Here is a 15,785-nt window from a genome sequence, read left to right as displayed (position 1 = left end):
TTAACAATTTATTTAATATTAACAAATGATAGATAAATAAAATAAAATCACATCAATTAAAATAAATTTTTATTAGACCAACCATCACTAGTATTAATTTTATTCTTCTACCATTTAATAATAACGAATTCATATTAATTAATAATTAAAAAAAGTAATAGAGTTGATCAAGAATCAAGATTATATGGAGGAATGAAATTAAATCTACATCAACACATGATCCTAATCTATTGGAACACATTCTCCAAAATTCCTCCTCAATAAAAAGAAAAACCAAAATTTTTTTCAAGATATGCAATTTCTTGCACCAACCCTTAAATCTCATCCAAACAAATAGTGGCTTAAGCTAATTTGCAAGCAATACACCAATATTGAGTTCGGTCTTCTAAGTTAGTAATCGTCGTGCACGTCTCACTTTCCAAAAGAAAGCTTACTAGATTTCGTCATCAACATATTTATAATCCAAAAGTTCAAATTGGCTAATTACATCAGCATTTTAGCATATTTCCTAAAAGAGAAGAAAAGAAAAAAAGGAAAAAGATTATATATATATATATATATATATATATAATTTTAGCATGTAACGTAAGACGAGCAAGTAAAATTAGTGATTTAGACGGAAGATGAAGGTGTAAGTTGTAACGTAAGAATCCCACATGGTTTGGAGAGGAAGACGACGACGCAGTGGCAGTGGCTACTGCGCAATCGCTAATCGGACAGCGCAGGTGAAGGCCCACGTGGCGGCCGCCGACCAGATCAAGCGACAATATTAATTTCCACGTACGCTTCAAAACACAGCCGCAGGAACCAGCGGCCACCGTGTTCTTGTTCATGTTCCATATTCCACCAATCCTCTTCCGCCACGTTCCCAACCTTCTTCTTTTGTTCTTCTTCCCTCTGCAAAAATTGTCCTTTAAATACCGCCAACTGAATCACTGACCCACTACCTCTACTGTTATAATTTACCACACAACACTCATCAATCTCTTATCCACTATCACACCATCACCATGGATCCTTCTCGAGTTTTTACCAGGAATGCAAGACGTCTCGTCGTCAAGGTTTCCTTCTAATTGATTCTCATTTTAGTTAGAGACGGTCGTAAGAATTAATGGGGTTACTTTTAAGCAAGATTTTGTAGGGGGTTTATTTTCTACTTGTTTTTAGAAACGGTATATCTATTTTAGATTATATTGTTAAACTTTCACGCCATTTTAATATTTTACTTACGGGTAAATAAAAATAAAACTTAATCATCTCTATTTATTTTTGGCTAAATATGTGGGGCCGAAGATAACCTTGGTCAGCTTGACATTTAATTTTCTATTTAGGTGTTAATTTTTAGTGTTTTTACGTACTTATATTAATGGGAGAGGAACACACTCCACTCAGAATCTCAGATGCAGCGAAAAGAACGTCCTTGAAGTTCTCCTGAAACAAGAGGGCCTCCCCGTTTTGATCGGAAATTTTCAAGTTTTAATTTTTTGAGATTTATTTCTCCAGTTTTAATCTGGGTTTGGTTTTATATATAACATCAAATACTTCATTCTCATTGTTTTTTCGTTCGTCTTCTTTTTCCTCTCATTTGGGTCGCCTCGCATGTCCCGAGTCGACCCACTTCAAACTCCCTCTTTTTTCCTTCTTAAATACATTATCAATGGATTCATCCGTTCATCCAACCAGAGTTTTTGTCAAAAATGTCAAGCGTTTGATCGTTAAGGTACTCTTTTTTATGCGTCCAAATCTTTATGTTTAATGATCCAGAAATCATGTTCTTTTATCTGTTTTCTAATTCATTTTTACCATTTGCAACTTTTGTCTCTCAAAAATATTAAATATATATAACTGATCCTATGTTTGAAAAACTTCTTTGATATCTATTTCTCAATTAATATTAATAGTCCTGTCTTGGATCCTGTATTAAAAATTAGTTATATGGTAACCTTTTTGCTTAATCTTTTGGGTTTGATTGCTTGTGTGTGATATTTATCTTTTTCATTGTAATTTATTACTAGTTCCTGACCATATGAGCTTGTTTCGTGAATAAGACATCTATTATAATTCTTCGTGTTGCATCCTCATCCCTAAAAAAAACCACATTGATTTCTTATGGCTCTTTCTTTATTTTTGTAAGGTGGGAACGGCTGTGGTTACTCGTGGAGATGGACGGCTGGCATTGGGAAGGCTGGGAGCTCTGTGTGAGCAGGTGATTAATTAGTTTGGTTATTTGGGAAATTTTGTTGCATTAATTTGATGCTAATTGATTGTGAAACATTAATGGCTGGACAGCTCAAGGAGTTGAACTCTCGAGGATATGAGGTTATTCTGGTTACATCAGGTGCTGTAGGTCTTGGTCGTCAAAGGCTCAGATATAGAAGATTGGCCAATAGCAGGTTCTTGATACCTTCCCTTTTCTGCCTTCTTTTTTAGACCTTCTGTTTCAGGTTTAGATTCTTATATATACCATCGGCGGAGGGCGGATGGTGGCATAGTGGGCTTGTGGCCGAATGGGGATACCCATCCACAGTGTGGGGAGTGTAGCAGGGGCCTTTCCTCCTATTCGAGGACAGACTCTAGCAACTTCGGTTACAGTGTTGGGTGGCCGACACCCCTAGTTATAGGGATTCAACTAGAAGCCACACAGCATCAATTCCAGGTTATAAAAAAAGGTTTAGTTTCTGATATATATGTATGTTTTTGTTTCTCCACAGCTTCGCTGATCTTCAGAATCCACAAGGTGATTTTGATGGGAAGGCTTGTGCAGCTGTTGGGCAGAGTAGCCTCATGGCTCTTTATGATACCATGTTTAGCCAGGTAGAATACAAATTATGATCTAAACTACTCATAGGAATGCAAATTTCTTTTGAATACCAAACAATTTTGGCTCCAATTGTTGTTGCTAATCTAATGATTTCTTATGCAATTTGCAGCTTGATGTGACCTCTTCCCAACTTCTAGTGACAGATTCAGTTTTTTGTGACTCTGGCTTTAGACAGCAGCTTTCTGAGACAGTTAACTCATTGTTAGATCTTAGGGTCATCCCCATTTTTAATGAAAATGATGCAGTTAGTACTAGGAAAACACCATATGAGGTATTGTCATTTTTTATGCATATTTTTCCTACCCATCTTTTCAAATGTCTGTAAGATTCTGATCAAGAGCAACTTTTTATCAGGATTCTTCTGGTATTTTCTGGGATAATGACAGTTTGGCAGGTCTATTAGCTTTAGAACTCAAAGCTGATCTTCTGGTGTTACTCAGTGATGTTGAAGGCCTGTATAGTGGCCCTCCATGTGACCCGAATTCGAAGCTAATCCGGACTTTTATTAAAGAGAAACATTTAGGGGAAATAACATTTGGTGACAAGTCCAGGTTGGGCAGAGGTGGTATGACTGCTAAAGTAAATGCTGCTGTTTATGCTGCTTCTGCTGGAATTCCTGTTGTCATTACAAGGTATATGATCCATCTTGTCACTTGACCATTTTGAAGTCTTTGATACATCTATTGTAACTCCATCTCTAATTCCCAATCTGGTGCAGTGGTTTTGCCACTGATAACATAATAAAAGTACTTCAAGGTGAGATGAAAGGAACTCTCTTTCACAAAGATGCCCATTTGTGGACTGTGGTTAAAGAAATTTCTGCAAGAGATATGGCAGTTTCGGCCCGGGAAAGTTCGAGGCAGCTTCAGGTAGTGAAATGGAACAAGTTTCTGTTATTACAACTCCTGGATTCATTAATTTCTCATATTTGTTGTATGAGTTTGAATTCCTCATGATTTTAAACGTTTGTATTGGTATGCAGGCTCTGAAATCTGAAGATAGGAGGAAGATATTGCTGGATGTGGCTGATGCCCTTGAAGATAATGAAGATATGATTATTGCTGAGAACCTTGCTGATATTAAAGCCGCGGAGGAGGTTGGATATGAGAAGTCTCTGATATCTCGTCTGGCTCTAAAGCCTGGAAGGGTACTTTAAGATCCTTTGATAAATGATAAGTCATGCTTCTCTTTTTCTATAGAAAATTTAGCAGAAACAATTTTTGTTTTACAGATTGGGACTCTTGCAAGCTCTATTCGTAAACTTGCAGACATGGAAGAGCCAATAGGTCGCATTTTAAAAAGAAAAGAAGTAGGAATACTGTTTCAAATTTAGTTTTTTTTCTTTCTCTGTTCTCTGTTATATTTGAGTTCATTGATGCTCCCTCTACTATGCCATCGCTTCGTTGAGCAGTTTTAATGATTTATCTACCACTTCATTCAGCTTGCTGATGACCTTATTTTAGAAAACACCTCGTGCTCTTTGGGCGTCCTCCTCATCGTGTTCGAGTCTCGGCCAGATGCTCTAGTTCAGGTGAGGATGAACATCCAATGCTTCCTACTTGTTATAAGTGCTAGAATTGGAGCACATTGTGATTAGTTTTCTACTGCTTTTACAGATAGCTGCACTGGCGATACGAAGCGGAAACGGTTTACTCCTTAAAGGGGGGAAAGAAGCCAGGCGATCAAATGCAGCTCTGCATAAGGTTCATTTTCCTTTGCCAGCTTATTCTAGATTGATTGATTGTTCCTGTTTCCATGTTTCTTTTGGTTAAGTTATCGATTCCTTCTTTCCTTAGGTCATCACTTCAGCCATCCCCGATACCGTCGGTGAAAAACTTATTGGACTCATAACATCAAGGGAAGAGATTCCTGATCTGCTCAAGGTGAAGGGAGGAGAGAATTTGTTTATACTTAGTGTTGCTTATAAGCTCTGAGTGAATACTGAATATGAATATTTCTGGGTTATTTTCTTATAACAACTTGATGCCACAGCTTGATGATGTTATAGACCTTGTGATTCCAAGAGGAAGTAACAAACTTGTGTCTCAGATTAAAGAGTCCACAAAGATTCCTGTTCTTGGTCATTCAGGTGAGAAATAACATGCAGCAATATGCCATAGTCTTAAAACCAGATCTTATACTACTGAAAGTTCTTTATTTTCCAACAACACAGATGGGATCTGTCACGTTTATGTCGACAAATCAGCGGATATAGAGATGGCGAAGCGGATAGTATCTGATGCGAAGGCAGATTATCCAGCAGCCTGCAACGCAATGGTTTGTCCACTTCTTGGTGTTGATAGCAGAACTATTTACAGTCTGCAAAATGTTCTTATCTTTTTGGTTATAATTTGCAGTCCCTTTTATGCCTTTTCAGGAAACGCTCCTGGTGCACAAGGATTTGGCAAGTAACGGAATGCTTATCGAACTCGTTACGGAACTGCGAAAGGAAGGTATAGATGTACCATTTCTTCTTCATCAAACTGAAAAGTGAAAACTGCTGTCACTAAGGAAAAAATTGGTTTGTAATGTAGGTGTGACTCTATATGGGGGAAAACGAGCTAGCGCAATACTTAAGATCAAAGAGGCAAGTTCTTTCCACCATGAGTACAATTCACTGGCTTGCACTGTTGAAATTGTGGATGATGTCTTTTCTGCCATTGATCATATACATGAACATGGAAGGTGAGCCAGAAAACAAAATTTCCTATATGTTAGTATGGAACTAATGAACTCAAATTGACCGACCACTCTTTCGGCAGCGCACATACCGACTGTGTCGTCGCTGAAGATCAGGAAGTTGCTGAAATTTTCTTGAATCAAGTTGATAGGTACAATGATAGCTTTGCTAAAACAAACACTTGTAATGTAACTCAACTTTTTGGTCCAAGAGCCTGATTTTTATGTGAACCATCTCTAATTCTCTCAATCTTGTATGCAACAGTGCTGCAGTTATCCACAATGCTAGTACACGTTTCTGCGACGGAGCTCGATTCGGACTTGGTGCAGAGGTAAGCTATTCCCTAACCAATATTAATTCATCCGAATAAGTTTTTGAGTTGATTGATGATTCAACTGTTTATGACAAAACAGGTGGGAATAAGCACCGGTAGGATTCATGCTCGAGGCCCAGTGGGGGTAGAAGGACTTTTGACTACGAGATGGTAATACGACATTCTGAATATAATTTTAAAAGAATATGATTAGGCAAATGCCAAATGTAGGATTGATTTGGTGTTGATGTTTTTGTGTAAATGCAGGATCTTAAGGGGGAGTGGGCAAGTAGTGAATGGTGATAAAGGAGTGGCCTACACCCATAAGGATCTTGGGGTGGCCATGACAGTGACACAGTGCCCATGAAGCTTCACTTCTTTTACCAGTCATGTTGTCTTTTATTTTTTGGTAGTTTACAAGAATTTTTTGGTTGGTGAATGTCGTAATGTTTCTTTAATAATTTAATTGAGTCTTTATGCAATCTAGAGTAAGATTTCGATATGCATTTTTAGAGATGCTTATTGATGTTTATATACTCATAAACAATAGAATAAAAATGGGACCGTTGAGGAGAAATTAGATATGAATGAATGATTTAAGATTCTTTTCCATCGCTATTTGTATTATGCTCATGTCCACCCCACATCAATTGACCGATCGGATGATAAATTTTTAAATATTTCCAACTTTTTGAATAAATGAAATTATCACGTATTTGAAAAATAAAATTTAACCTCTCTATTACCTCTATTTTTAAAAAGATGATTTTGCGATATGTAAATATATTTATAAATTAATTTGAATATAATTCAATTAGTCAACGTACTAGCACCTGTTGTTCTAAAAAATTATTTATAAATTTTTATTTAAATTTCAAATATGTTTGTTAGAAAAAAGAAATATATATAAATATATGATGTTATTTTTAGTTTTCTACCAATGTATATAAATAGGAACAACACAATCCATTCAAAATCTCAATTTTTGAAATCTTCGACCCCACTTTTCTCCAAGTTTGGTATATCTATATTTAGGGAGAAGATAAACTTTTGATTTACTCTTTTACCCATTTTTAATTAGAATTATTTTTAGATGGTTTTTTCATTTCCGCTCCAACGAGGATGATGTTTTGAAACCATATTTAATTAATATACTTTTTTTTTAATGGTTTTCTCTTTTCCAACTTGAGGGTGGTGTCTTGAAAGTTGCAGAAAATTGAGTTTTCCATTTTCCACAGAGAGAAAGAACACTTCATCTTCCACAAGCACTCATTCAGTCTTCTTCATTCTCATAGTTTTAATGCAAACCCTTTGGAACCCAACATAATCTACTACTACGAGTGCAAGTAAAAACCGATCAAGCCGATTAAATCGATAAAACCGAGTCGGTTTTGGTGCAATTCCTTACATAAGAGATTAGAAATTGTTCTTCATCTTCTTCCATGTCCAAGGTACTTTTTTACCCCTCCAAGGGTTGGTTTGTGTTTCCCTAACATGTTTGCACTGCAGAAAATTTCGTATTAATTTTTCTTCTGTCTTACATTTTGAAAAAAAACAAAAATCTTTTAAATCATCTTTTACCTATTTTTAATATACTTTGTTCTTAAAATGAACTTTAATTTGATAATTAATAATTAATAATTAATTTAAAATAAAACTTAAATTATAATTAAGAAATTATGATGGTTGTTCCCAATGTGTATTGAGAAGTACAATCCCAATACTACTCAACATCAATGTTTCTTCCTCTCTCCTCTTGTCACATTTAGTTTTTTCATGTTCGGGACGGAATTCAAACTCACAACTTTTCTACCGTGAGCTAAGTTCGCTTTGACCCTTTTGTCACATTTAGTTTATATATTAATTCGATGCTATTATTTTAATTAATTTTTTTAGTGCAGCAAGTGAAGTGAAGATATTTAAATTCATGACCTCTCGACGGAAGAGGTTGAGCTAAATTGAATTTAGAGATAAGTTTCTATTTGGTCCCTAAGTTTTAAAAACTGACGTCTCAATCTTTTGAAAATAGTTCTAAATAGTCTCTGAATAAGGTTGACCGTTAGTTGACTAATGGAAAAGTGATATTAACGAAAAAGTGATATGACATTGCTAAGTTGGCAATTTGTATGATGTATCAGTATTTATTAGTTTTATATATAATTTTTAACTTATGTGACATTTTATTTCATTTTTCCTTTTTTTTTTTTTCTCTCTTTCCTCCCTCCTTTCCCTTCACTGGTTCCCCCCTCCCCACTTGCTTCTCTCTTCCATCTTCACATTGGAGAGCTTTATCCTCCAATCTGTCTCCAGTGTTCCCATTCTCCATCGCAACTATTGCCTCTTAATCGCCGAACAATCAGTCACTCCCGCCTTGAGTTACCCTCAACCCCACCTCTCCGTCAAGGCGCCAAGCCTATCCTCTTCTCTTCTTCATCTCCGTCAACATTTTGCTTACTCGCGATTTTTTTGTCCACGTTTGTCGGGCTTGTTCTAAGCCTGTTGTCGATGGGTGCGGGGTGTTTCTTGGCTTCTCTGTGACCTGACGTTGGAATTGAAGTGGAATAACGGAGTGCTGGGAAAGGAGGAAGGAAGATGGAGGAAAAAGACAAAAATAAAAATAAAAATTCCTAACTAAAAGTAATATAATATTAAAAATATTATATAATTAAAATTATTAACTCATCGCCACATCATCGATAGTGTCGCTAACGAAATTTTAACGAAATCTATGTTTAAAGTTAGGGACCAAAATTATTTTACCCTTTAATTAATTATTAACCATTATTACAAAATAATAATAATGTATAAATTAAAAGTAAAACTTAAGATTAATTAATAACAATTGTCAAATCAAGAAAAGGTGTAAAAACCAGGAAAGACCAAAAAACCAAAAAATAAATTATTGCCACTGGCCTAAACATGCGAACAATTTACATCTTTCTCTATACCCTCTACTTTTTTAGAAAATAATTGCCGAGAAAAAAAAAATAGAAAACAATCAACGTTGAGATAATAAATTTTATACGTCTTGATTAGATCAGGGTATTTGGGAAGGAGGATGAGATAAGTGATTTTTTAAAAGAAAAAAAATTTAAGTATAATTAATTTTCTAAAATCACCATCAAGTAATACCTTAAAAATCAATTTTTTGATTTGACAAGCATAACTAGAGTGATTATGAACATACCAAAAATCACTCCCTAAAATACATTTAAACTTTTCTAAAATTAATCTTTTAATTCATCAAACATGATCAATGAAAAGAGAAATTGCCAAAATCACTTCCGAATACACCTTGATACAATCGATCGAAAAACTCAAAGTATCTCAAGCATATGGAAATCCTTAGATAAATGAACCATCCTTTTAAGAGGATGGTTTACTTTTTATATGGTTCTCAAAATCGAAGGCAAACCTTCCCTAGCTCACAATATCATAATACAAAGCCTAAATAATGCTGTAATAAAAGAGTTCATAAACATCCTCTAAAAGAGTGGGGGCTGGTTAGATTTACTTCTCAATAAAATTCTTCAAGTTCTTCAGCCACATCGAGTACTCTCGGCTGTCTTTGTTGATCATGTACTCATGCAAGAAATTTGTTGTGATAGGTTTAATCCCACGAATCTCAAGGTACTTGTGGAAAGCTTTCTGCAAGTTCTCGTCCAAATCACTGCAAAGGAATAAGAAGGAAAGTGTTATTTAGTGAACAAATTTGCTCCAAAGATTAAAAAGAACAAAGAACAAAGGCCGAGTATACTAACTGGAACTCGGGCCCTTCGTATGCAAGCTGATCTTCAGAACCATCAGGTTGCTTGATTGACAAATGATCTATAGATATTTCATCCGGGAATGCGGTAACACCAAATTCAAGACATACTCCGCTATCCTTGGAAATGCTCACGACGAGGGGAATGCTGGATTCTTCACGTGCCTGTTCATCATTCTCACCAGCTTCGTCGTTATCCTCTTCTTCTTCAGCTGAAACATTAGGGATATCTACTTCAATTTTGATGATTTCATCCTCATACTTTCTAGTGAGCGATATGGTTCTTTCTCCAGGATTGTCTTGGATTTCAAAAGGAAAACCTTCTGGGATTTCGTCTACCTGCAATACATGACAATACCCGAGTGAGGACACAAATATCTGCTATGAAAATCTTCAAAGAGCACCTGGCCTGTAAAAATGTTCTCTTCATCATGTAGCCCATTTGATTCCCATAACTCATTAAGTGGCAATATTCATCGGATCTTAAACCAAAAACTAGACTAACAGATCATATAGATCAAGGATGGCCTGGAATTTAAAGTGAGTTTGAATTTCAGGGTTTTACGGGTACAAGCGCATTCTCCAGGACCATTTTTGGTTGGAAAACTTTTAACGAGAAATGACAGGCAAAGGATCTTAAAAGCCCGTAAACCAAAGAAAAACTAATAATTTTAAGTAAAGAACGCATTTCTCATAAAACAGAAAAATAAAAACAAATCGAAGCAACATTAAAGTAAAGGCCATTAGCATCATGGACCTTGCTTGCTAATAATTCATCTCAGATATGAATGACGTACAAAATACAACGGTTCCGAATTTATATGTGCGATTCCTACATATCAAGAAAGCAAAAGGTGTCCTGCCGAGGAACTAGGACCCGCTGTAAATTACAGAAGGTTTGATGAAATAGATTGAAGCAGCCATTACAGCCCACTAAGAGATTCTTTTTTGCTTTCGATATCCATGAGTGTCAGGACTGGCTCTTTTAAAATACAAACAATTATTAAGATTCATAAGGTTACATCTCAGAACCAATTTACAATGAGAGGAGTAGTCCATATTTATTACAAAGTTTCCTCTGTTTATATAAAGGTCCCTTCTCTGCGGGATCCTTAACAAGAATATGAACTAAGATTTCTCTGGCAATAGAATTCAGAAACTAAAAAACTAATGAACTTTTTCGAACTTCACAAATCAGCTCAAGGAAGAAAGAATTTCTTAAATTTAGAAATTCGTTTTACGTATCGCATGTTTTAAAGCCCTAATACTGCTTCGATTTAGAAAAGAATACAAATATATCATATCTCACGCACAAAGGAAAATAACAGATAAAAAATTAACATCGGTTCATAAGCAGCTGATTAAGAACTTACGCCATTCTGATCATCTTCCTCGGCGCATTTAATCTCAGACTCAAGAACGCGAACAAGACTAGCGTCGGCGCTACTTTTCGCAGGCGCGGTCGAATAAGATCGTAGAATTTTCAGAAAGGAAGCCGGGTTAAGTTCTTGACTGAAATCACGCTTCCCGACGGTGATAGCGGCGGAGATGGCGGAGTGGAAGCTTCTGGGGGTTGCAGCAGACCGGAGAGCGAGGTGCAGGGCCGGCGACGACGCCCTGCGGAGAATCGAATACAAAGCCATTTTTCTATTCGCTTCGCGAGGGAGACGAGTTGGCCGAGGCTGTAGGGTTTTACAAAATAGAGAGGTTTTTACCTTCGTATATAAATACTCCGTCTCCTTCAGAAATGCCTTGTTCGTGTTCCCTCCCTGATGGGCCGAACCCACGAAATGGTCCACATAGATGGCCCATTATAACCCCTCTCGACCCACAATCACGCGGCCCATTTACAAGGCTGTCCTTGTCGCATAAGGTTTTTTGCCAGTTAAAATAAAATAAAAAATAAAAAAAAATAAAAACCTGAACTTTGCTATTTGTTTTTTAAAAAAATACTATTTTCCAATACTAACCCCAATCAGCAAATATCGATTAATATTTTAAACAGAAAATTGATGTGAAATCTAGAACCATCCAGGTCCCAATTCCTTTCCTTTTCTTAAAAGAAGTCGTATTCCTCTATTTTCAATATAATTTATTTCTCTATTGAGTATTGTCTATCTAATTTCGTTATAATCTCCTTTTTAAGATCGATATTTACGTTTTGTGAAAGAATTTCGATAAGATAGAAATATTTTTTAAAAGTATTTTTTTATAATTTATCATTTTTAATTTAGGATATGCCACATAAGGCTTCTAAATCTCTGTCACGTAGCTTTAGTTTTTCTTTTCTTTCCGTATTTAATTAAGATGCATCGCTTAAAAGTCATAGCTTTTGTTCATTATAATACTCCATTGATTATCACCAACTCTCCCCTTTGCCTACGAAACTCTCTTATTTTTTTAATGGGTTTCGTTTGGATTTGACAGCCAACTACTCCAAAATCCAAATGCCTCCTTCCAGTTTCAAGTCCCATCCCACCCAAAACCATTCACAAAAAGCAAACACAGCCATCCACAACAAGCTAAGGAAAAACAAAACTTTATCTTCAACAAATTACATTGATCAATATTCACAGCTTACACAGAGATCTCCCAATCTCCAATTTCCATCACTAAAGTGACCAAAGCGTAGGCGCCTTTCGGCTTTCCAAACACTCGGACCCTTTTCTTCCTTTTTTGTGCAGAACACAAATATAAGAGGGAAATTACAAATTAAACAAATTGAACACTTTTTTTTTTTTGCGTAATCCATAAAACCCACCGCCGTATGGTCTGATCAGGCGGCAACTCGACGAGGCGTCAGATGGCGGAGCGGCGACTGAACGCCGGTAGAAACGAGAATCTGGGCGGCCGTGGAAGAGGCTGGTTTCGAAGAAGGCGACGAGGCGGAATAAGAGCCGTCCGATTGCAATTGAAACCGGCCGGAATCACCGCTCGGAAGTCTGATATAGGAAGCCGACGGCGAATCGCCGAGCCATGACCGGAGCGCCGGCACCTGTTTTTCAGTCTTGTACTGCACAATCGCTTTGTAAACAAAGGGAATAAGACCTTCCATTTCTGAGAGAGAGAGAGAGGCTCAGAGAGATTTGAAATTTGAAAATTGAGGAGAGAAGTGGCCAGGGGATTGGTTTAAAATGGGATGGGATATGATGACGTGGCGTAATAAGTTGGAGCCCAGCTGTCTACGCCAAGCCACGTAAGACTTGAACGCGAAACCAGCCCATAGGTAAAAGTAATTATTGAAAGCTCTATCTAAACTACAATCTCTTATCCACTCCTATTTTAATCTCTATCTCTATTTTAAATTTGACCTCTGAAATTAAACATCATTTTCTCATTTTCTTGTATATATTAACAAAAATTAGGTTCTTAGCGACGCTGACCCCATTAAATATTTTTAAAATAAAAAATACATAAAAATATTTTTAAAAAAAATGTATAACTTTTTGTTTGTTCTGTATGAATTTATAGGGAAATATGTTAATAAATTAACGTGTGCAGGCTAATTGTTTTTGGTGAATTCAAAGGGAGTGAAACAATGGATTTTTAATAAAAACATGTGGTTTATGGTTTCTATGGGTGGTTTGCTTGGCCTGGTGTAGCTTTAAAGTGAGGTTTGTGATTAAATTAATGGTGTATGAATGAAGCATCTCACCGCCAAACAAATTATTTAATTATTGTTCATTGTTGGTGCTTAAAATGATTAACATGAGTTTCATGCCCTAATTTATCGTCTTAAAGCTATCTTTTCCATTTTTCGCCTTTTCTCTGTTCTCCTTATAAAAAATTTCCAATTATAATACGAGAAAATTGATATTTAAAATTATCCAAATACGACTTCTTTATGATCTGAGAGCATTTCAATTGGGTCCCTATGATTTGATTAAATCTTGCAAACTATTTTTTACCCACTCCAAAATTCACCAAATTTTCTTATTTTTACTCAAATCACACCCCTATTACAATAAGCCAACTCAATCAATTAAATTGAAAATATCGACTCTGTTATAACATAAATAGAATACATATCACATACTGATAAGGATGCAAAAAAATATGCAGGATTCTCCGATTTGACTGGAGACGGGGTCAAATCGAAGATTCCAATCAGGACGGGGAGGATTCTCCGTCCCGTTGCCATCCCTACATACTCAGTTATAGTAACAACTTATATATGAGAAGTACGATTTATTAGGACTAACCAAACTATAAATAGTCTGATCTCAATCTCCATGTCACCACCATATGATGTTAACAGTTAAATTGCCCTAAATAAATAGAAGAGAAGGTTGCCACGGAAACTCGAGTTTTTGTGTATTTAATCTATTGTTTTGTAAAGAAATTTGAGATACGATTAAGTTGAATTTGTAATTTTAAATTATTATAAATCTAATAACCCAAGTGGTCCTAAGCCGTGGGCTCGCAGATGAAGTCATTGTCGACATCATGCGATAATCAAACGGCTGCAAATATTGAATTTTAAATGATCAATGCGGAGAGAAAACAATCTGCCTGCGCCACGGTTTCAATTAGAGGGAGAAGGGTCAAATTTGATGATGGAACTGGAAGGATAAATAAATAATAAGTTATTAATAATTCAGGTGATTAAATCTGATCATTCTAAAATAATTAAAGACTTGCTCTTCTATGTAATTGGTTGAATTTAGTTGATTCTAGACGTGCATTTTAAAACTAAGATTGACAATTGTTACAACATTAGGAAAATGAATATGAAAAATCATCAAACTATGGACTAATTGGTTGCATAATTCTTTTCTTTAACTAACTTATAGGATAGAGATCTACCTTACTTAATGTTTGACTATTATGATGATTAATTTTATTAATTTCAAGGGTGGTCCGATTGCCAATAACTTTTGGTCTTTTTATTATACTGGTTTAGAGGTCCAAACTTCACACCTTTGGATGAGTTTAATATTTTTTTTTTCTTTTTAGTACAACATGTGGAGATAGATGATTAAACTCAAAATCTCTTGGTTTGAGATATATATCAATTATCGTTAAATTATACTCGTTTTGACATTTCGATGAGTTTAATATCAAAGATCTTTAATGTCCTCGCGTATTAATTAAATTTAACTTATGAAATTATAGTTTCTATAATTCTTAATTTCAGCTTCATTCGAAAAAAATTATTATTCTTTATTCTACTTCTCTTCTTCTCTCCTCTCTCTCTGAAGAAGCCATGTCACTCTATTGAGCTCAAAGGTTCATTTTGGGTCGAGAAAGAAGCGTAATGGTCTTAGTCCGGCCCAGTTTTTCAAATCTCGGCCGGTATAATTGGGCCCAATTTAAAGAGGTTATTCTGATAGAAGTTTCACAAATCCACCCAAATAAAAAGAAAAAAAAGATGTTATATTAGTAAATAATTATTGACTAGTGTCATTTACCCAGATTAAGATTCAATTGACAAATGTTTATAATCAATAAATTCATTGCTTTTTTTGATAAAATATCAGTAAAATTATTATCTCATAAGTAACAAATATAATAGTTAATTAATAATAAACCGTAAAGAATAGTAATTCTTCACGTAAAATAAATATACAATACGTCTTTCCATACCACATCACATTATTTGAAATATTCAACAGTAGCTAATGAAACCTAATATCGTATGACAAATAATTAAAAAATACGGTTTATTTTCGATTGTCTATTGAGAAAATAACAAAATTAAATTATTTAATGGGTTTGAAACTTTTGGAGTGAGATGCGCACATGCTCGGTAAAAGAAAGAAGACTTTTTGTCTGTTATAGAAAACAAAGAGGAGGGGAAAATGGGATTTGTTTGGTGAGTTTAAAGTATTGGGTTTGGTTGGTTGAGGTTGATGAGACTGTTCAGTTGTTTTGTTGCTGAGGGGAAAATGGTGAAAGCTTTATCTCAGCTCATAACAACAATGAGTTTGGACCGGTGAGGAAATTAAGAATAGAATGTCTATATGTTTGGGAGTTTCATAATTGAACTATTTGTTGTGTTAGGTTAGGTGTGAAAAGAATTAATGGAGAGAGAACTATCGTTTCAAGGCCCTCATAGTCATAAGTAGGAAGCAAAGAAATCAGGGTAAGTTTTGAGGCTGTAAATGAGCTGAGAAAATGGTGATATATTTGACCTCACCTCTGACCTCCCCCATCTTAGAAGGGGTAGAATATTGTGCATCATTTGGGGTAGTTCACAGTGATC

General features: G+C 35.5%; 3 protein-coding genes across 5 annotated transcripts; 1 reads left to right on the top strand and 2 right to left on the bottom strand.

Annotated features, from left to right (window-relative positions):
- Positions 1–642: 642 nt before the first annotated feature.
- On the top strand, positions 643–6,424 carry LOC111015124 (delta-1-pyrroline-5-carboxylate synthase). Of its 3 annotated transcripts, none has more exons than XM_022290050.2 (20): positions 643–1,061; positions 2,135–2,206; positions 2,290–2,393; positions 2,712–2,814; positions 2,931–3,092; positions 3,176–3,453; positions 3,540–3,690; positions 3,804–3,968; positions 4,053–4,130; positions 4,263–4,352; positions 4,438–4,524; positions 4,618–4,704; positions 4,814–4,910; positions 4,995–5,098; positions 5,199–5,274; positions 5,356–5,506; positions 5,584–5,652; positions 5,766–5,832; positions 5,915–5,985; positions 6,082–6,424. In XM_022290050.2, exons 1-20 carry the CDS (start codon positions 1,011–1,013, stop codon positions 6,179–6,181), a joined length of 2,163 nt encoding a protein of 720 aa, XP_022145742.1. In that variant the 5' UTR covers positions 643–1,010; the 3' UTR covers positions 6,182–6,424. The 3 variants fall into 3 exon arrangements, with proteins under 3 accessions (XP_022145742.1, XP_087980104.1, XP_022145741.1); XM_022290049.2 differs by lacking the exon at positions 643–1,061 and adding an exon at positions 1,372–1,720; XM_088123978.1 differs by lacking the exons at positions 643–1,061; positions 5,766–5,832; positions 5,915–5,985; positions 6,082–6,424 and adding an exon at positions 1,369–1,720 and having other exon boundaries at positions 5,356–5,600.
- Positions 6,425–9,137: 2,713 nt separating this feature from the next.
- LOC111014932 (uncharacterized protein At2g39795, mitochondrial) lies at positions 9,138–11,285 on the bottom strand. Its single transcript, XM_022289803.2, has 3 exons — positions 10,954–11,285; positions 9,576–9,919; positions 9,138–9,484 (listed from the first exon to the last, which is right to left on the bottom strand). Exons 1-3 carry the CDS (start codon positions 11,221–11,223, stop codon positions 9,325–9,327), a joined length of 774 nt encoding a protein of 257 aa, XP_022145495.1. The 5' UTR covers positions 11,224–11,285; the 3' UTR covers positions 9,138–9,324.
- Positions 11,286–12,103: 818 nt separating this feature from the next.
- Positions 12,104–12,698, bottom strand: LOC148211574 (uncharacterized). The gene has a single exon (XM_088124221.1). The coding sequence runs from the start codon at positions 12,633–12,635 to the stop codon at positions 12,357–12,359; it is 279 nt and encodes a 92-aa protein (XP_087980347.1). The 5' UTR covers positions 12,636–12,698; the 3' UTR covers positions 12,104–12,356.
- Positions 12,699–15,785: the final 3,087 nt, after the last annotated feature.

This window comes from Momordica charantia (assembly GCF_013281855.1).
Source record: "Momordica charantia cultivar OHB3-1 chromosome 5 unlocalized genomic scaffold, Mcharantia_2.0 BLBB01000005.1, whole genome shotgun sequence".
Taxonomy (NCBI): Eukaryota; Viridiplantae; Streptophyta; class Magnoliopsida; order Cucurbitales; family Cucurbitaceae; genus Momordica; species Momordica charantia.
This window is presented reverse-complemented; position numbering and strand designations above follow the sequence as displayed.